This window comes from Pavona decussata, unplaced genomic scaffold (assembly GCF_977016875.1).
Source record: "Pavona decussata unplaced genomic scaffold, jaPavDecu1.1 SCAFFOLD_127, whole genome shotgun sequence".
In the NCBI taxonomy this organism is placed as follows: Eukaryota; Metazoa; Cnidaria; class Anthozoa; order Scleractinia; family Agariciidae; genus Pavona; species Pavona decussata.
In genome coordinates, this window is record NW_028145541.1 from 503504 (window position 1) to 525198 (window position 21695).

The window sequence follows — 21695 nt, forward strand, 5'->3', positions numbered from 1 at the left end:
TTAAAATGAACTTTGTGTTTCCCGTTCCGGAACTAGGCGTTCAAATATATATTTTTGTGTGGGCTAATTCGCTTTGATGGGTTCGGGTTTTTAAGGTGAAAATTTAATAACCGAAACTTTTAGAAAACGCTTGTTTTTCTTCGCAATTTAATCTCCCATCAAGTCTGAGTCCTTTTAAGGCTCCTATTGATGCTTTAAAAATATCTTAAATTTTCAGTGTTAGCCGCTATAGATTCAGGTCCTGCACATTCAAGTCCTAGAGTCATAAAGATATTTCGGAACTTATAGAAACAGAAATTATTAGGAGCTTTCACTGAAACAGAAAAGGATGCGTGACACGTCAGTATAGTATGCCGGATAATAATTAAAAATGGAAAATAAATAAATGCAGTTAAGAATGCTAGAGTACAACACGGTCGTTACGTGTTCTGTCTCTCCAAATTATTGATAAAATACGCAAATTACCGCTGCTTAAGTTTCTCTTCCTAAATTGCTTGAGTACTGTTTGCATAGTGGTTTTCTCACAGCCCACAAAAATACTTATAAATGGAGAAACGTAGCAAAACCTAAACCTAAAGTGTTTAATATTGCTGAGTGTGAAATTGTCACTAAACGAAGAAATTTGTGACTCAAGGCCAGACTTTTGCTGATCGGTGAAATTCAGTAGTTACGGAAATGCGTCAGCAAATTCAAGTACAGCAAAATAATAATAATAATAATAATAATAATAAAAATTTGGGTCCTTATTTCCCCTTTTAACACCATTTCGAACTGATTAAGCCAAGGCTTAGCCCACACACAAACGTATAATCAAAAATCAACATTCAATGGTTATGGTCCTGTCTATCTCGTATCATTTCATGTATTCTATTGCCCTCTATTTGCAGCACCACAATAGTGTCACAATTAAATTCTATCCAGTTTGACCTGTCCAAGTGAAATCTATCAACATCAGTGATGTAACATATAAAAACAGAATGCTACTGCCAGCAAATTAGCTCGATTACGAAGCAGCAGGTTAAAAAAAGAAAAAACAAACTACAATCTCACGGAAAACAACCTTTGCTCAGGACCAGATCATGATTCATTTAAACCAAATCTAACGCTATTTCCCTTCACTTTTGCTACAAATTATAGCGCGTATACGGGCGGTGAAACCACAATAACGAAACAGTTCTTCACTCGATCTGAGCCCATTACAAGAAACAAATTGCTGACTGGTTTCAATCAACAAACTTGCACCCGGCTTAACAAAAAATTTCAAGAATTACCCACACCATCCCTACCAACGAGGTCCCCCCCCCCCGCCCCTGCTAACTAATTATTAACCCTTAACAAAAAATTTCAAGGATTACCTACCTCATCCCCACCAACGATCCCCTAATGGATTATCCGAGTTAGCCCAAGCGAGCTCGAGAAGTGAACAAAAGCTTCCGGATAGAAGAAGAAGCAAAAAAACTGATACTAAATAAATAATTAATAAATAATAAATGAAGCAGGGGGAGGGGAGAGGGAGGAAAGGTAGATACCAAAGCGAAACACAAACAAGTCAGCCTGCTAACATGCTAAGCGCGACATTAATTCAGTCTCTCGAACTTTCCTTTTATTGAGTTAAACTGAACCCTTTGTCCAGCTGCAACAGTGCGTGTACAGTAATGATTTGCTTAAGGCAGAGGCGGGAGGCATCCATTGAAAGGTATGTCGATCGATTTGATCTTCAAGTCTAAATCTTAACTGAAACAAGAAAATAACAATCGTAAAGACATTATTCCTAACGCCGGCAATATGGACTGAATTCAGTCCTTAGATACTCCCTAACTTAAAAGCCAGCTGGCTCGTGAATACAAAATCGGTCGGCTTTATGCATGAATCATTACACCTAGGATACCTCGTCAGTGGACCTAAACGAACGAACGGACGCCAAGCACTGATCTAGCCAATACTAAACACATGCTATCTCGATTACTTTTTCACTCGACTCTTGGTTATTGTGGAAGGCTCCTTTCGTCTCTAACACGGGAATTTAGGAGAGAAAAATGCAAACTTAAAAGACAGCTGTCTCAAACAAGATTGCCGAGGCATCAATTACTGTGTGATAATATTTGCCTTCAAAAGGTTCTTAATGGGGCGGGAAATAATAAATTCTAAACAGTGCACTAAGCAAATAACAAATAGTACAGACAATACAGAAGGCTCCAGTAGGTCGCCAAACTTGCATCATAGCCTGGGTTCAAATCAATAGAAAAAAAATTAATAGTCTGATTTGATTTGATTTGATTTATCGAGCCCACTGCTATCTGGAGCTATAACTGTAGTTCTTTATTCTTTTGAGAGCTTGGGATACTGTCTCTTACCATACTGTAAGGTTGATAAGCACTCATTTTACCACTTAGCGTTATGCTGCATGTTGCACTGTTGTTTAACGGTTAGTTTGCTACACAAAAATAGAAACAACGTTGGGTTATATTAGCACGTGCACCTTCTCGCCCTTTGATAAGCCCTCGACACAGTCACTCAACCGAGTTCTATTTAACAATTAGATTATGAGCTCGAGATTTCTATCGCGTGATGCGCCCTCATCAGCTATCACGCATAGAAATCGAGAGCGAATAATCTAATTGTTTTAGTATAAATCTACTAGTCGGTCAAAACTAAACAAGTAAATTATCTATTTCCTCATCGCAGAAACTTCGAAAACGCGACGAGGCGGCCGCCATTCTGTTGAAAACTGCTACTCACTGTCTATCACAGAATAGATAGCGAGTAGCGTAGCCAATCAGAGAACGGCATTCGTGATAGACCACTAGCTGAGATTTATACTAATAACGTTTAGTGTATTCATAGAGTTTAGTTTCTTGCTGAACAGCTGCTGATCGCAAGACGCACTGATTAAAACACAATGCTACAACTCAGTCTTGATTTCTTCACTTTCACTCCGAGATCTTACTCAGCTAGGGTAACTGGTGATCAATGAATGATTCGAGGAGTTGATAGACAGTTATTGTCGTTATGAGGCTAATGCTACTGATTTAGTACTCCGACAACTTGTCACCGAAACAACAGCTTTTTATCATGATCACCATTGTCATCAACAGCAGTATTACCAGACATTACCACTATAATCATCGTCATCACCACCGTCATCATCGTTGTCATCGTCACCGTCATCATCATCATCATCATCATCGTCATTATTGTCATTTCCGCAGTCATCATCTTTGTCATCATCATCATCATCATCATCGTCATCACTGTCATTACCGTTGTTATCGTCATCATCATCATCATCATCGTCATCACTGTCATTACCGTCGTCATCGTCAGCATCATGACCGTCATTACCGTCATCATCATCATCATCATCATCACTGTCATTACCGTTGTTATCGTCATCATCATCATCATCATCATCATCATCAACACAACCATCAACAAAACTACCATCATCGTCATCATCACCACCAGCACCACTTTTCCTCTCCTCCTAATCATTTCGTCATCAACAACACCTCATCATCATTATTATCATCGTCGTCAGCATCATCATTTTTTTTAGGTTATTAACTTTGTTTCAGTTACTAATAAAAGTTTCATTTGATAGGCAATGCTTCTAGCTGTGTACAATGTGGCGGATTCCTCTCTTACTCTGGATTTTCCATCTCGCAGCACTATCGAAAGGTAATTATGTTTAAAAGTTACATTTCCCTAGCTAAACCTCCGTACGGGTCACAAGGCAGTGCTTACAAGCCACCAAACCCAATTCGTGTGTGGGTTAGCATAAAAAGGCAGCAAATTAAGCTACTAATATTTATGGTTATGTTCATCCATCGAAGGCTTGTATTGGCTAATTACATATGACCAGACATTCACTCTTATAGTTGTCGTTGTTTTAGAGTCGATAGATGCCTCCTTATCCGGAGATTTTTATGCGCAATTTATGACTAAGCAGGCAAAGCAGATCTCGGCAAGGGCTGTTGAAATCCAAAAAGAAAACTGGTGGTAACCAATATGGAATGTTATTTCCAAATTGAAGCTCAGTTATCTCTGAAAAATGCGTGGTTACCACCAGTTCTGTTTTTGGATTTGAACAGCCCTTGCTGAGATCTTCTTTTCCCGCGTAGTCATAATAATTAGGCACGTCCTAAGAAATCAGAGTTTATCGGACCATCCGAGATGCGCAAAACATATGCGCAGTAGCAAAATGAGGCACCGTCCTTAAAACAGGTTATGTTGTCAGAATGACAGGTCTTGATTGTACTCAACGTCTTTTTAGGTCAGCAACAGCGAAACCGCCCCCCGCCAAAGATCATCCACTTTTTATCCTACGACTTAATTAACCCGGAACAGGTAAAGTTTAGAAGAGAAAATGCTCTCAAACTTCCATGTGGCGCTACAGGGGAGAACTTAAAATGGACCTGGAAGCACAATGATGTAGAAATTTCCGAAGGCGAGTTACAGTTTGGTAAAAGAAGGCTTGGCTCAAACGGTACCCTGACTGGGAGCTATCTTGACTCTTCACACAGTGGCACCTACCAGTGTTTTGTCAAAGATACTATTAGTAACGTGGAAACGTTTAGCAGGAAGATAAAGGTCGTTGTGACAGGTAAGTTAGAGTTCTCACAAATTGTTCATTAGCACATTTTATAGTTGTGTGCTAAGTGACCTGGTCTTGGAGTGAAAGCGAGGCTGGTGTGGACTTTGTCCTGATACAATCCTCACTGCTTTTCGTTGGTAAACCTAAACCAGTTAACATGATTTTCATTTCCTTATGAAAAGTTGCTGCAGTGATGTTTGTATCAAAACAAAGTCAACTCCAGATCCAGCTTTGCTCCCACTCAATGGTCAGGTCAACAAGTACAGAACTGTAAAATGACCAATTCATCAGTTCCGCTCAGAGATCGCCGAATAAGCAAAACACGCGCGCGCACGAGAAAATTGCCTGCTCCGTGAAAAAGCCACCCGCGAGAGAGAGAAAATTGTCTGCTCCGTGAAAAAGCCACGCGCGCGCACGAGAAAATTGCCTGCTCCGTGAAAAAGCTACGCGCGGAAGTCAGAGACGTCTAGGGAGTTGGCCAACTTGTGGTTGGTATATAGAGCGGTAAATCATGTATTCGTTGAACAATGAATACAGTACTCAAGTCGAATTTGCGTTGGTTTTTCTTACTAAGCTTAATGATTTGTTGAATGAATGAATGACTTGTTGACTATATGATCGGCGAGCGTAGTCCGCCTGGTGAGGGAGAAGGGGTGAGGCTAACCCTCCGCTCCTCTATCCAACCACTCGCACTGCTCGTTCCCGAAGAGCTGATTTTCTAACAAGCAGCTTGTTTATTTTATAAACCAAACTGATTTTCACGTAAAGTGACGTCTGGCACGTGCATCTCTAAAACAAGATATCTAGCAGCCAAAAGTATTCAGAACAGTTTATTTGTGGTTTTGTGGCCCTCTGCTCTAATTCATAAGTGCGATGTTATGTTTTAAGTCTGGGGAATAAATGAGAGACGAATTTATCCGTCAGTGACATAGGCAAACTCAGGAAAAGAAAATGTAAGTTCTCCCAATAGGAATCGTACCTACGACCTTCTGATTGCTAGTTCGGATGTTCTACCACCGAGCTGCAGAAGCCTCGTGGGAGTTAGGTCATCAAACTAGGTTCATGTGACAAACATACTGCATACTTCTAGGATTTGAATATGGATGGGTGTAATATGCGAAAGAAATGTGATGTTAGGTTATTTTATTTTATTTTATTTTATAGTTGTTGGAGAATTTTCTGATGAAACCTCTGTAGAGAAGGTCGTTGATCTTGGATCACCCTTTAGCTACGCTTGTCCCGCCCGTCAACCCAGCTTCGGCGTCAGCTTTTCTTGGGTAGGCAGAAACATGATCCAGGTTGAAAGAAACGAGCGACTAGGGATCAGCCCATCAACTGGGGACCTATCCATTATGTTTGTTACCCAGGAAGACATTGATGAGATCAATGGATTAGATGGAATCAAATGTACAATGTCTGCTGCGAACACTTTTTACTCCTCTGGTGCGTTGACGTTAAAGAAACGAACACCAGGTAAAATATGTCTGTAAAAGAAATTCTGCAAATAAGCAATCGTCCTTGTGATATTTTCTACCTCCCTTTTTTGGTTTAATCTTATGGGTGATCTCAATTTCCCCTCCCCTTTCCCATCTTTCTCCCACACCCCGGTTGTCGAGGTATGTAACCTTAAGAATACGTTTGGCGCCAAGTGAGTATATTCTGGTTTTCGACCTATTTTCACCTCCATTTGACCAATTTCGCATATTTTTGTCATCAATGGGACCCGCTGCGTTGTCTAAATTTTGCCAACGGAAACCACAGTTTAATTCTCGTGGGATGGTTGAGATCGACGTTACATATCTGTCAAAATCATTTTGTCAAAAAACCTTGCATCGTCAGCACTAACGTGGCTTTCATTTTGCCGCAGACCAAACAGATCCCCAGACACCAAGCTCGCCTACCTGGAAAGTGCTTCCTGGTAGCACAGAAATAGCTGTTGAAGGAAGAAATAAAACATTATATTGCTTTGCTATTGGAAGGCAAGAGATCAATTTATTTCTACTTAATGGGAGAAAGTTTTTGCGTTAAGAATGACATTCTTTTTGGTTATTTATTAAACCCTCACAGAGAATATGGATCAAAGTGACTCAGCGTTAAACAGATCACGGTAACAATAGAAAGTACGGCATATGCTTAAAGGTAGAGCCTAATTACACAATTGTCTCGTGGTTGATTCACTCAAAAGAGGCTGAAAAGGTCCCTGAGGTCCTGCGTTCAAGGCCTCTTCTCTGGCTTCTTGGATTTGTTTCTCGGTATTCCTATCAGTTCAAACCTTAAGCCACGCTAGTAAATAGCCAACTCATAAACCTCTCACCAGCAAGAATTTTAACTAACTGATGTTTATGTTCTTTTTGAAATCTTATTCTTTTGATCATTCCCTCGACATACTTCAAGCATAATGTACAGCCGCAGACGAACATATAACATCGAACATAGCAATCAGCCGTCAGTTTCCAAGTCGATTCCAAGGAGCAGTGTGCCATAATTTTAAGCAATCCGGATAATATCATAATATTATCCGGATATATAAAGAATGGCGCCTTCTAAATTCTAATACAGAGATATTTTTGCAAATTTTATATATGGCCATGAGGGAAAAGCGTATCTCAGCAAGGGCTACTGGAATCTAAAAAAGAACAGTGGGGTAACCGTGCATCTTTTAGAGATAATTAAGCAACAAAAAGCTTTAAAATTCATAACAACTTATGGCATTTTTTCCCTCCAAATTGACGCTCAATTATCTCGGAAAAATTCGTGGTACCCCCAAGTTTTTCTTTGGATTTCATTAGTCCTTATAATGCTAAGATCTACTTTCCGCGCGTAGTTATAAACCGCGGGAAAAGTAATTTATAGTAGCCAGCGGACCATTCCGAGATGCGCAGAACGTATGCGCAAACGGAGGCACCGTGCTTTACTACAATTTTGGACAGATTAAAATGAGAAATTAAACCACTCCATTCGCGCGCAATGAAATGAAATGGAGGGGGATGGGGGGGGGGGGGGGGGAAGGGGGTGGTCTTAATTTTTCGTTTGATCTGTCCAAGATTGTAGCTTTAATTTTTTAACCTACCTGGAAAGTATTCCCAGGCAGTATATACTGAATTATGGTTTTTAAAAGAAACATCAATGTATTACTCATAGATTTAGGCCATGACTGTTAATGTAGCTTACACCTCTATGATTACCCACAGACCTGCCCCAAAGATAACTTGGAAGAAGAATATGGTTCCACTGGAACATGGAAAGAATTCTTTTGAGATTTCAGACGCATTCCGGGGAAGACTTTTGAATATTATTAACGTCCAAAAGGACAAGCATCAAGACCAATACACTTGTGAGGCTGAGAATTCTCAAAATACTGGAAGTCCTCTGAAATTCAATATAACCCTGCTGGTGGAAGGTATTATAAAGTCCAGTACTTTGAAAAATATCTGTTGGTAACTTGTGATCAATTATATGATATTCCCACTGAGTAATAGACTTCTTTCTGTCAGTGTAAGTTATCATTTGCAGTGGAACCTCGGTATATAACGAACTCCTCTGCCAGAGATAACGAACGATATTCTCCAGCCCGGCCTTTTAAAATGTGTGGAACACATTGAACCTCGATATAACGAACCAGCGAAGTGCCAAGTTCGTTATATCGAGGTTCTGTTCCATGCATACATTTTTAAAGGCCGGGATAAAGAATATCGTTCGTTAAAACCGAGGACTTAGTTGTATAGAGGTTCGTGTAATCGAGGTTCCACTGTATTTTATTGTGTTGTTACTGTACTGTTCCGTGTTTTTCAATAATAACAGACAAGTTGTCGAGTGCAGATCGTTAAAACCCGTGTTTCTTTCACTAAAAAGCATTCTCCTGTATAAGACTCATCGATAATCCATGAAGAAAAAAACAAAATCACTGCCGTGGAGGTTTGGAAAAGTGATCTTAATTATCATAAAATTTGGTGAACTTTTGATTAATAGTTTAAGAAGCTCAAAATTGGTTAACAAAAAAACCTCGGTTGCGCCTCGATTTTTCAAACCATTTCTCTGTTTATGGAAATTAGATGACACACTCATCCTCCTGTTTGATCTATTACCGTCATAGTTTGAATAAGGTCAGATAAAGATTGAAGCCTGGCGCACACTTGAGGAAATAGCTGAAAAAACTGCCTTGCGAGGCCACGCGAGGCAATCAGCTCAGATGTGTCCTCAAGAGTGTGGTTGAGTTTTCGTGAGAATTTCGCCTCGCGAGGCGAAATCTCAATTATCAAACACGACAGATATTTTCCTCACGGCCTCGCGAGGCGAAAAACTGAAGAAAACTCAACCGCACACGTAATAAAACAGTTGAGTTAATCGCCTCGCGATGCAGTTTTCTCAGCTCCTTCCTCAAGTGTGCGGCAGGCTTAAACCAGGGGCTTGTTGTCTTCTTCAGTTTCTCCGAGATGGACGAACGGCAGTCCTCCAGGGAACAAGAAAACCATTGGTACTTACAGAGATGGGACTTTAACATGTGACGTGACTGCAATCCCTGCACCTTCGTTTTCGTGGTTCAGAGACGGGCAAAGAATAACACAGTCAACGTAAGTTTATTTCATAACGATTCATTGCTGCTCAGTTAACGATTTTCTCCAGAGCCGATCGAGTAGAAGCTAGAGAAGTTAGTAGCCTGATTACGTGAACGAACGAAGAAGCAAACGTATAAGGTAAACGAGACAAGAGCGACGGCAACCCAGGGGAAAATTGGAGAGGAGAACTTTCAGTTCCAATTTTTTCCAATCACATATAGCCTGTACATTTAACCTATGGCCTGCGCGAAAGGTGCAGGGGAGGGAGGGGAGAGGTAGGGGTATTCGCTGTCGAATCTTAGTCCCCTCCTCACCCCTCCTCCGTTTACGGGCTTTGCACGCAGGCTGCTGTAACTTCTAAGATTATGTTTTGTATTTTTGTGAGTCGAATGTTCTTTCTTCTTCTACTTTAATTTTGCTTAGCTTTATTTTAGTTTTAAGCTTTCCAAAATTAGATTCATGCAAAAGTACATCTTACAAAAAGGTTCGATCCACCCTGTGAAGCATAGTACAAACAGTATCACGGAAACTTACAGCTGAGCAGCTTTATTTGAACAGGACTTCATCAGAAGAACAAAACGTTGAAACCACTTGCACACCATAATAGACAGCACCAAAGAAAAGTACTAAACAATATTTTTAATCCGGCACAGGTGGACAACAGTGGCCTTAAACTTAAAATAGTAAAGCGCATGATCTTGCCTGTATTACCCAATCATACTATAGGATATCATCCACAGAAGTAGAACCAACTCAGTGTACAGGGTCAGCATAGTAAGCAGATCCGGCATGGGAAGGTGCTACTGAACTGCTGTCAGTGAAAATTTTGTAACCACTTAGGGGAAAGAAGGAATTGTCATGGGATTTTTTACCTCTCTTGTTAAAAATGGTGAAGTAAGGCCTTCGCTTAAATTCAACAAGAGGAAAGAAATCAACTCTATTTTTGAAAGGAACAACTCGTGATCTGTTCTAGCGCATTTTGGAAACAAAAGTGCGAGAACTTAAAAACGTTAGCCTAACATTTTTCAAGTTTCAATCCATTCCGACCTACTCTGTCTCTGCAGGCCAGAGGCACTAATCGACAGTTTTATTGTACTGGGTGGTAATTTGTAACAAAACTAGACAGTTATTTTTTTGTTTCTGTTGACAGACAAACAATTTTAGGTTTTGAAATAATGTCTGAGATCTCCCCTTTGATAGAGCTGAGCCGCCACTCCTAGAAAAGAGTAAAAGGCATGAGGAATATAATTAGTTAGTAATCGTTTTCGCTTCTTGGTATCTGTACAGTGATCGAGTAAGGCTGGATAACAACAAGTTGCAGTTTACAAACATATCATTTCAAGAGGATGCTGTCTATCAGTGTGTTGCTGAAAATAAACACGGCATGATTGTCTCTTATACTTGGGTTAACGTATTTTTAGGTGAGTATGAGATTAACTGATAGTTACAATTATGGTCAAGACTCCTTAAGAAAACAAGACACTGACAGAAAAATGACTCTATATCTCCCTTCTTAATTCTACCACAGTTACTTCACTCTCCCCCAACCCCCTCCCCCTATGCAATATTGATTTGGGAAGTGCTTATTGCTAGGAAACTGTTCATGAACCAGAAAAGAACATTGAGCCGTGGGAGGGGTGGGGGAGGGTTTCAAATATGGTCGTTTGCTTGTTTGCCAGTGAAAGCGCGTCGAAGGGTATTTTTATTAATAGTTTTGTCCACGATTGTAGGATATAGAGTATGCGCACGGCGGCCATGTTGGAGGACTAAAACAATAGAAGATATTTGCATAAAAATAGAATATATTTCCCAAAGGAAAATCATTGTATTGTTTCCGTCCTCCAACATGGCCGTCGTGCACACACTCTATTGTGGCTTTCAGCAGTCTGTCTGGTTCTCATGTCATTGTATACGGCACGTCTTTACCTTATTTGGAAAGTCGCGTGTTTAAAATAAATTTTCTTTTTGAGTTTCTGAATGATGAAGGAATTCAATTTAGAAATTAAATAAATCAGCATCTGACTAGTGCATTTGCAGAGCCTTTCTTTTCAAATCCAAAATCACTGTCATGATCGTACCTGGCCAGTTACAAAATTCCTCCGATTCGATCCTGGCTGGGCAGCGGTCTTCTGGTGGTTTGTTTTTGTCGAGTCAGGACATGCGCAAACAAAAATTTAAAATATACCTACACGTTGGCTCAAGTAAACGTTCCAAAACGAAGCATAAATTAAATCCTTAGTTCGGGTACGTAGGTATACGCGTGATTCATCATTGCCCGTTCCACGTGGAAGCCGCCTTCAGAAAAAGCTAGAATTTTTTACAACATTGGAGTCTGCATGCTTCAGGGCTGTTAAATTCAAATTTTTAATAGCTTTCGAAATTGTTTTCATGGCTAGTAAACAAAGCACGCGATAATGACACGACACCCATAATCACGTTAACTTGACTTAGTGTGATTTGACAGACGTTTTTAAAAATTAAAATTGAGCTGTTAAAAAAATTGCTCTCCTGTTTGATCCTGAGCTTTACTTGAACAACTTTCCGTTCTATTCGTTTTTTATTCCATCTAAGAGAATAGAATGCCTGGAGGGCAGAAACTGGTGTTTCTAGAGTGCCCTCGCGGTGTTTACTTCTAAGCTTCTTTGATCTATGGTCCAGTGAAGATTGTCAACAATCTAACCCAATTATTGCTTAAGCCAATTAATATTATTCATTCTATTCATCAAGCCCTTTCTGTACTACACGTTTCACGGGCGAATGGCTGGCAATTTTCAAGAACACCCGGCCAGCTAATCCAAGCACACCCGGTGAAAATCATCCCGTGCTTCTTGGAAATTGGGAAGAAGTTTAAACGAGTTAATTAATCTTCACTGATCATATATGGAGGTGGGAAAGCGCGCGTCCCTGAAGTTATTTTTACTCCAGGCGTTCATTGTCCACATGTGCATTGCACAAGGTAACTGACCGTAGATCCAGAGTATTTATAAATATACGAGTAGCACCTTGATGTAATCATGAATTCCTCGCAGCCTAGAGCAGGGAAGAAATTAAATTTCATTTTTAGCAAAGGATACAAAAATACGCGCCGATTCTAGTTTAGGTCTGTATATCAATGAAGTGAGTTCAGTTGATTTCATTTATTAAACCAGGAGCCCATTAATGGGCTCCTGACAAAACAGACTGCTGTGGAGCACAATAAAGATTGTGGGCAAGTAAAGGTGTGCCTTTTAAGGCTGTACTTGCAACCTCCAAATCCTTCTTTGTGTTCCTTCAACAGTCTAAAATATGAGTTTCTATTTTTCAGTCGCATAAGTGTACGAAAACGAGCGGTTTAGTCAACATATGCGATTCACCATCTGATCAGTCTATAAATATGAACTTTTTTGTCTTTTTGGTCCCAGGAGTGCCCTAAAAATTTATCGAATATTTTATACGCTTCTATTGACTTTTGTATTAGTTTTAAATTGTTCAGGCTTAGTTAGATGCCTGGCCCAGAATAAATCAATATGGTGTCAGTACTTGATTAAACTAAAGTCAATACCATGCAGCAATTCACTAATTGTATATAGTTCTTTTATCGTTTGTCTGTCGCTTAAAATCAGGCATTCTTCGAAGGCATTCAACGAAGACACCTAAACAAAATAAACAAAAAATTTCTTTGTATTCTCAGAACGTTTTTTTTTTTTTTTGTTGGCCTTTTTAAACGAAAATTTAAGTAAGCTAACACAGTTTGAGCTGTTTGGCTGCTTCAGTGGAAAATTTTAGGGAACGAATCTTACTCCCAGAATTTTTAGAGAAATGCCATTTTTTCTTCACAATTTTATTTAAGTTTCTGAGGAGGGTAATACATCTGAGGTTTTTGTTAGAAGGAAAAGAAAGGCGAATCCGGCAGGTGCAAAAAAGAACGAGGAAGACAAAAGAAAATAACTAGGCGAAAACTGTGATCAGTTGAATCTATCATCCTTGAGACGATGGTAAAAATTAACAGTCAGCTGATAAGCAAGCCAGGAAAAAGGAGCTGGCAAGTTTAAAACCGTAGTTGATAATGGATAGTGAGAGTGAACTATTAAGAGCCCCTCTCTGATAAGACCCACACCAAGCCTGTTTGGAGGTGAGACTTTTCAATGAGGTCACCTTCTCTATTGAGCCTCTATCCCTTTCCATGTAAGAAAACAAAAAAGAAATACGTAGAGGATATTACACGGCGGCGAGGAGATATGAATTTAATTTTCGAGTGGTAAAAACAATATTTTACGAACGAGTATGAATGAGTACGAATGAGTAAAATGTACGAATGAGTAAAATATAGTTTTTAACGCGAGAAAATACAATTCATATCTTCATTTCAAGCCACCGTGTAATTTTCTTTTTATTATATAGACAAAAAACAAAAAACATTTCCTTGACTGTCTGCACAAACAACCATTAAAAAGCGGGTAATCCCGTCATCAATATCCTCACAGACCTCATGCACTAGTGAGTATATGGAAATTACGCCACTTGGATCCCGGATGTAGTTTCGTATGAATTTTACGAGTGGTGTATTTTCCAACAAAACTCTCGTGTCTGTATGATAATTCAAAATACAGGTGTACCAAGGTAGAAACATGGGTCCGGTTGTTGGAAAACCGATTAACGCTCCTCCCCGATAAAAGTTGACCGAGGCAACCGGAGGTGGAAAGTAAGTAACTTAGCACAGTTGCTAGATCATCAGTCAATGGACACTTTCTTAAAGGAGTTTGTGCTCTAACCTTCCCAACAGACTGCTAATTGACGAGGTACAGTAGCCTACTACGGACTTTATCATTCACTCATACTTTCTGTTTTTTTTTTTCTCTTTTAGACCCGGGTGTGTTCCAGTTTAGAGCAGAGGAAGTGAGAGTAGTTGAGTCTTCACAAGATGTCACTGTCGTCATCGAGAACACTGGCAATCTAAATGTGGCTGCACAATTTACGTAAGAAAAAAAGAAATGCATAAATGAATGAACGAACGAACGAACGAACGAACGAACGGACGCACGAACGAACGAACGGACGCACGAACAAACGAACGAACGAACGAACGAACGGACGCACGAACAAACGAACGAACGAACGAACGAACGAACGAACGAACGAATGAATGAATGAATGAATGAATGAATGAATGAATGAATGAATGAATTGAATGAATGAATGAATGAATGAAGGAAGGAAGGAAGGAAGGAAGGAAGGAAGGAATGAATGAATGAATGAATGAATGAATGAATGAATGAATGAATGAATGAATGAATGAATGAATGAAAAAAAGGTTTTCAAAGTGGTAAAAGGCTCTTTGAGGCAATTTATATTTCTTCTATAACAGTCCTACAGAATCTCATAATAACGAGGATACTTTATTTTAAACCCCTTATTCACTGGTCAGCAGAATAAGGGAGAAAAACGCGAGGTACTTCCGAGCGGTCTAGTGTGCGATCGCGGGAATGCATTTTTTCTCCCTCTACTATAACGTCTCTAATCTGCTTTACTCATTCATCGCTTAAAAAGAGGGATAGAGATATATAAGGACATTCACACAAATTCCTCTTTCTTGTTTTTGTTGTGTTGTTCTTCGTCTTCTCCTTTATAAAACATTTAAAATCAAACCAAAAATTGCGTCAGGTTCTTTAGGGCTGTGTTTCACAGCGGCACCACTGTAACACAGTGTGTTTTAGCTCTGTGTGCAAGACTGCACTGTCCCATTATGTTTATTAAGGACCCCTGAGTTTCAGCTCACTCCAGCGCTTATCCATACGCCAACGTCTAATTTACGCCACTACACATGAGACGTGCTATGCGGCCAACACACTTGAACTGACTGACTCAGTGTATAGTCGTTGTTGTTTTCAGTGTAACCACCTCAGACAAACAGGCCATTGCAGGGGACGACTACGTAGCGACAACGAAGACTATAAGTTTTGAGTCTGGCGACGCAACGAAAGAATTTCGGATTCCTCTTATCGACGATTCAAGGATCGGAAGAGAAGAGGCATTTGAAGTCAAAATGACTCTTATTGGTCCTTCTCGTCCCAGTGTTACTATCGGACCCCGGTCAATGGTAACAGTAATCATAGAGGATGACGATCGCCCTACAGACCCACCCACCGACCCTCCCACAGATCCACCAACAGAGCCACCCACAGTGAAAACAGACCCACCCACCGACCCTCCCACAGATCCACCAACAGAGCCACCCACCGTGAAAACGGACCCACCCACCGTCCTTCCCAGGGTGGAAACAGACCCACCCACCGACCCTCCCACAGATCCACCAACGGACCCTCCCACAGTGAAAACAGACCCACCCACTGACCCTCCCTCAGACCCTCCAGCTACGGGTAGGTACCCGGAAGAAACAAAACAAAGGTTAAGGGTAATTAACAAATCGACGGCAGTTTCTATCGACCATAAAATGACGCCATAAAATGTACAAAACTCAAGTGGAATCATAAGCCGCAGGCGAGTGGTTTCACTGCCAAGTTTTGAATATTTTATTGCGGTCAGAACTTAACGGTAGCTATAACTCCAAAAACGAGATCGGTGACAGCCCTTTCTATTATGGAACTGTAACCAGCACGTTTTATATACAACTTTTCCCAAAGATAAGAAATATTTTATGAAAGGTTCAGAGCCACGTTAAGTTTTCGAAAATTTAAAGTAAACTATAAAATTCATCGTCATCATCATCATCATCATCATCTTCATCATCATCATCTTCATCATCATCATCGTCATCATCATCATCATCATCTTCATCATCATCGTCATCATCATCATCATCATCATCATCATCATCATCGTCATCATCATCATCATCATTATCATCATCATCACTTTCATTGCACACACACACCGACGAAGAAGAATATTATTTCTCTCCATACACTGATACTTTTTTTATTGTTTCCATACAAATCTCTTAAATTTGTGCTATCCATTCTTTTCAACCCTTCTGAACCCCAAAGAAGCCAATCTTTTTTTATTTATTTTATAAGCTTCTCCTTACAATTATTGACACACAAAAAATCAGATAACAACTATTAGGAAGGCAGGGACACCGCAACAGCGCATGCCAATTACTGCAGTCCTGGGAGGTTAAAAAGACTAAAAAACAGTAACACAAACTGCAAGGCTACATGAAAAAGTTGACTTTGCGAGACAACAACCCGACAGAAACCGACAAAACAGGCTAGGGCTGCAACCGTGGACAGCTGTTTCGTTCTTATTGGAACTCGTCAGCACGGTGTAGCAGTTGAAACCAGCAAGAGAGCCAGCTCAAATAAAATGCAACAAAACCCATGCCCTATCAAGTTCCGTACTTTGAACCTGCCCGCCCCCCGAATCACGCGTTGCCACATCACGCGCCTCAGGGAGAAAGCAGGCAAAGCATCGAATTCCTGTCTCGCAACGGTCAAAACCGGTAGATGGATAAAACCATCTTAACATTGAAACGCATGGACAAAACCACGCTTAAAAGGTACAGCATATCGGATCTGTTAAGACCTACGGCCCCAACGGTAGACGTGAAAACTGCAAAGGACCGCGAACGATAATGTGCGAGGTCTAGCAGCATTACATTTGCTTATTGTACTTTGCGAAACGAAATGGAACGAAACGAAATGGAAATCTGTACTTTGCGAAATAAACAAGTAACAAGTCGAAATTCGTCGCACCGTACAATCCACTGAAATGAATGATCCTTGTGTGATGTCTCTGCGTTTCTGTTGCTTTGCATGTCGCTTACGACATCATTCCAGCCGGATATGATACACTAGCAAGAAAATCTGTACTTTGCGAAATGAAAAAATGAAAATCTGTACTTTGCGAAATGAATAAATGAAAATCTGTACTTTGCGAAATAAACAAGTAGCAAGTCAAAATTCGTCGTACCCGTACAATCCACTGAATTGAACTATCCTTGTGTGATGTTTCTGTTTATCTATCAGTCTGTTGCTTTCCCTATCGCTTGCGACATCATCCCAGCCGGATATGTCACGCTAGCAAGACAATCTGTACTTTGCATAATGAAAAAATGAAAATCTGTACTTTATGAAATGAGAAAAAATGAAAATGTGTACTTTGCGGAGTGAATAAATAAAAATCTGTACTTTGCGATTTAAACAAGTAGCAAGTAGTTTCAGTTTAACTCTCCGATTTGCATTTACTATTTGGGGTATATCAAGATCAGATGTATTTTTTCTGAGAAATGTTGTTAAATTCAATTTGTTCGTTTGTTTCTTTTTCCTTTTGACAGGTTATCTTGTTTTGGGGAAATATTTTTCTATCACAATTTTGATTGACAATTTCTGGAGATATTTCCATATGAATAAATAACGTAATGTTTTGTTATTACAGTTTATTATTCTTATTACGCAAAACAGCAAGATTTGGATTATGGTCCTTTTCATAAAAGTAACAACTTCAACAGCGAAGTACAGATTTTCTTGCTTGCGTGACATTTCCGGCTGTGATGATGTTGCAAGCGACGGGGGAACCAATAGATACACAAAGATAAAGGAACGTGGATTGTCAGTACGGCGAATTCCGACTTGCTACTTGTTTAAATCGCAAAGTACAGATTTTTATTTATTCACTCCGCAAGGTACACATTATCACTTTTTTCATTTCGCAAAGTACAGATTTTCATTTTTGCATTTCGCAAAGAACAGATTGTCTTGTTAGCGTGACATATCCGGCTGGGATAATGTCGCAAGCGATAGGGTCAGCAACAGACTGATAGATAAACAGAAACATCACACAAGGATAGTTCAATTCAGTGGATTGTACGGGTACGACGAATTTTGACTTGCTACTTGTTTATTTCGCAAAGTACAGATTTTCATTTATTCATTTCGCAAAGTACAGATTTTCATTTTTTCATTTCGCAAAGTACAGATTTTCTTGCTAGTGTATCATATCCGGCTGGAATGATGTCGTAAGCGACATGCAAAGCAACAGATACGCAGAGACATCACACAAGGATCATTCATTTCAGTGGATTGTACGGTACGACGAATTTCGACTTGTTACTTGTTTATTTCGCAAAGTACAGATTTCCATTTCGTTTCGTTCCATTTCGTTTCGCAAAGTACAATAAGCTCCTCAAGGCTCATTTGAGGCATATTGTCTTGTATGTCCTTGAATTGTCTGAGTTGTTACTAGTAGCTAATCCCCCCAGATAGTAATTGAGCATCCTAAATATTGTAAGGACCACTCTGACAAAATAAAACTCTGGATCCTACAGTAAAGGATAAAAAAAAGTAAAAAATAGCACGGTGACAAATAATACAAAAAAATTCTGATTTCACGGTTAGGGAACTATACTGATTCCAATATTTCGAAAGGAATGGCCTTTCTTCTTCAGGGTATTACAGAAACTAACGTGTAAAACGTGTTAACGTGTAAAATCCTATGTGAAAATATGGCTGATTACTGTATAATTCAAGTTCCCTGCTGCCTTTTTTTTATTTGTTTTTTATTTTTTTTAGCCGAACTAAATGGAGACAATTTTAATTTTGAATAAGGTCTATGACTGGTCGGCGGTGTGATTTGTGTTTTCAGAGACGGCCGTTAGTCTATTTTTCATCCATCTGAATTTGTTTGACCAAAGGTCGAAGTTTGAGGCGACGTATTGTGTATGCGCACTGCGTTAGTTATTTCTGACACGTCTCGTCCGCGCCGCCGGGTAGACTTGGCGCCAATATGTTTACCACTCAGGTTACCAATATATGAGCAGCTATTGTAGCTAAACTAGCCCCTGGTACGGTTTCAAATGACATCTTTCTATCACGTTCGAATTCGAGTGTTCAAACTCAAACGCCAAAAAAGAAAAAAAAAAAAAAAAAAAAAAAAAACGTGTCGAAAGAAGACTAATTATTTTAGGAAACGGTAAAATGATCGAAAAAGCTGTAAACAAATTTTATGACACTCTTTGCCTTAGGGCTTGTAACGAAACTTGAAAAAATGCAATATCAAATTAACTGTAGTGGGTGAACTTCCAGAACTTTTTCTCGAGTTTCACTACAACTGTTTTGCCAAATGTCAAAAATCCACAGAAGTAAAAAAATATTCTCTAGTCCTTTCGACGGATTACAAGAGTGACTTTTAACAAGCAAGTTTTGTGGTGCTATCTTTGGAGTCCTGAATGAAATGATCTACTGTGAGATCTCAAAAGAGCCCTATTTTACCATGGGTTTGTTTTCTTTCCGATTTATGAGCTTATACAAAATAAAAAATAATAATTAGTTCTAAGCTTAGATAATATTGACAGCAAAGGATCAAAAGCTGGCTTGTTTTATTGGTTTCTTCTGAAAGCCTAGCTCTTGAATCATAAATCCACTTTGTTCTACCCAGCAAGAAGAACAATGGATACGCCTTTTTTTCAATGAATAGCATGCCTTGTTAATTGGATATTTTGTCACGCTCTGGTACTTTACCAGATGTGCTTTATTGCAACAGGCGACGTGCGGGTTGTTTAGTCGACTCGACGGCGGTGAAATTTGGCGGTAGCAAGCGTTGTCTTTTTAGCTCAGATATTCCTGCGGCTTAAGAGACAGGAAATGAAGGCCTTGGTTGTACTGTGCATCTTGCTTTGCATCACTTTAGGTATGCATTCCTTTTTAGCGCAACAGAATTAAGGTTCTTATTTGATTTTCTCTTTGACAATGCAGCTAACTTTAATATAGACACTGCAGTGGCATGTAAGTCGTGATTGCGATTTGATCTGAAAAGCTCTCGCTCCAAGCTTTGACTCATTTCTTCAGAGAAAACAGTTACTGATCGTTGTCTTGAAAGTTGTTTCTCGTCATGTATTTCACGATTGTTCCGAAACCGCGTTTTAGACACGGAATGATCTAGACAACTACTCACGCGGGACAAGACTGTCAGATAACCCGAAGCTTAACTGCTCACAAAAAAACACTTTATCTTTAGCTCCTCAGTTATGGATTTTGTAAGTACTGGAAATGTAGATCCTGTAAACTGTATTCGTCGTTAATGCAGTGACTAATCTAAGACCTTGTTTCACACGCCACGCACATGCCGGAACGTTCTTAGGTGGGGTCTAATGAGACAATTATGATTGAGTGAATTGAAATCATGGTATGTCCGTCGGTAATATTATTGTCTCACCCCGATTGATTGCTCCTTTTGATTCTCATTAAGATTTGTTGCTTTTTCTTATTCCTACTACATGTAATCTTGTTCTCTTTTGTTACAGCTTCTGCCAGAAATGGCGATGGAGGAAACATTACCTTGGACGTTGAAGCTAGTAAGTGAATATTCAATATTTGTGAATGAATCCATGTGTTATTCAACATAACTTCAAAAAAGTAAATTGAGGTCACTAAAAGGTCGCGATTCCAAGCGTTTTGTGTAAGTGTACACCACTACATGACCCAAATGATAAAAACACAGTTCTGGATGTTTTTGCACGTTCTTGATATGTAGCGCGTAAATCCAAGCGGACTACATCGGGCCTATTGTTCAGCTCTTTCTTTTGACTCGCACATCATGCCGGTTGGTTTGGACTAATTTGAATGTACACAGCTAGGAATAAAGCACTATAATAAAAGTGATCTCATGCCTTCATTTCCAGCCCCTTTTGTAAGGCTAGCACGCACGAATCGGTACTCTCTGCAAGAAAGAAGTTGTCTGATAGGAAACGAGTGTTTTTTCGCAGGGCATAAAAAAAAACACCGCATAATTTTGTTTAGTCTTATTTCATCACATGCGGTGCAGTTTATTGAGTAGTTTAAAAAGTTGGCGAGTTTTTCTGCTAGGTCAAGTTGCTTTGGTTAATGAGCGCTGCACATGCAACCAAACTACTCGAGTTTTGTTAACAAATGTTCGCCAGCAAGACTTTTCCACAAATCAGTCTTCCCTAGATAAAAACAATTGAAAGTAGAAGTTCGCACTTGAATATTCAATTTGCCAGAGCCAATGATCTGTGGACAATGCTAATTGGCACATGGGGATATGATTATTATAAAAACTTCTTAAATGAAATTCAAAAGAAGCAAATTATGCGCAATTCTTTGTATTTATAAAGGGAGTTTGTTTGTGCAAAGTCTGATATGTCTTGATCATCCACCCATATCTGCACACAAACTGTGACATCTTTCGGAAGCGTAGAAATGCAAAGGTTTTGTTCTCTTGGCAGTCATGTTTGCTAAAATAAATAAAATTCGAATTTACAAAAACGTTTTTCAAGAGTACACATGATCAAAATAACTTGTTAATCGAACAAACTCTATAAGGTGAATCTTCACAGAATCAATCTTAGCCCGGCCGCGTATTAAGCGTTCCCGCGAGGGCAAAAAGCGAAAAACGTACAGATGCAAGCAACGAAATAGGTGGCTCAGTATTTTCAAAATGACACACTAAACTTTCGTGCAACCTTTGGGGCCTTTTTCGGTGATGCAAGTGCTGTGAAAAAGAGTAAAGTTTTGGAAATTAAACAATGATGAATTGTTAGTTCTCTGACCAATAATTTATGAGTTAAAGAGTGCAATTAGCGACGCCCTTCG

At 39.5% G+C, this 21695-nt stretch overlaps 1 protein-coding gene across 1 annotated transcript in view; it reads left to right on the forward strand.

Moving 5' to 3' along the window:
- Positions 1 to 3595: 3595 nt before the first annotated feature.
- Positions 3596 to 21695, forward strand: part of LOC146469051 (uncharacterized) — a 28633-nt gene continuing 10533 nt past the window's right edge. The window contains exons 1-10 of the mRNA XM_085123683.1: positions 3596 to 3678; positions 4274 to 4603; positions 5759 to 6067; positions 6462 to 6573; positions 7786 to 7994; positions 9018 to 9165; positions 10438 to 10571; positions 13994 to 14105; positions 15019 to 15506; positions 20387 to 20437. Coding sequence (XP_084979809.1) covers positions 3624 to 3678; positions 4274 to 4603; positions 5759 to 6067; positions 6462 to 6573; positions 7786 to 7994; positions 9018 to 9165; positions 10438 to 10571; positions 13994 to 14105; positions 15019 to 15506; positions 20387 to 20437 — 1948 coding nt within the window. The 5' untranslated portion in view covers positions 3596 to 3623. The remainder of the gene's footprint in view (positions 3679 to 4273; positions 4604 to 5758; positions 6068 to 6461; positions 6574 to 7785; positions 7995 to 9017; positions 9166 to 10437; positions 10572 to 13993; positions 14106 to 15018; positions 15507 to 20386; positions 20438 to 21695) is intronic.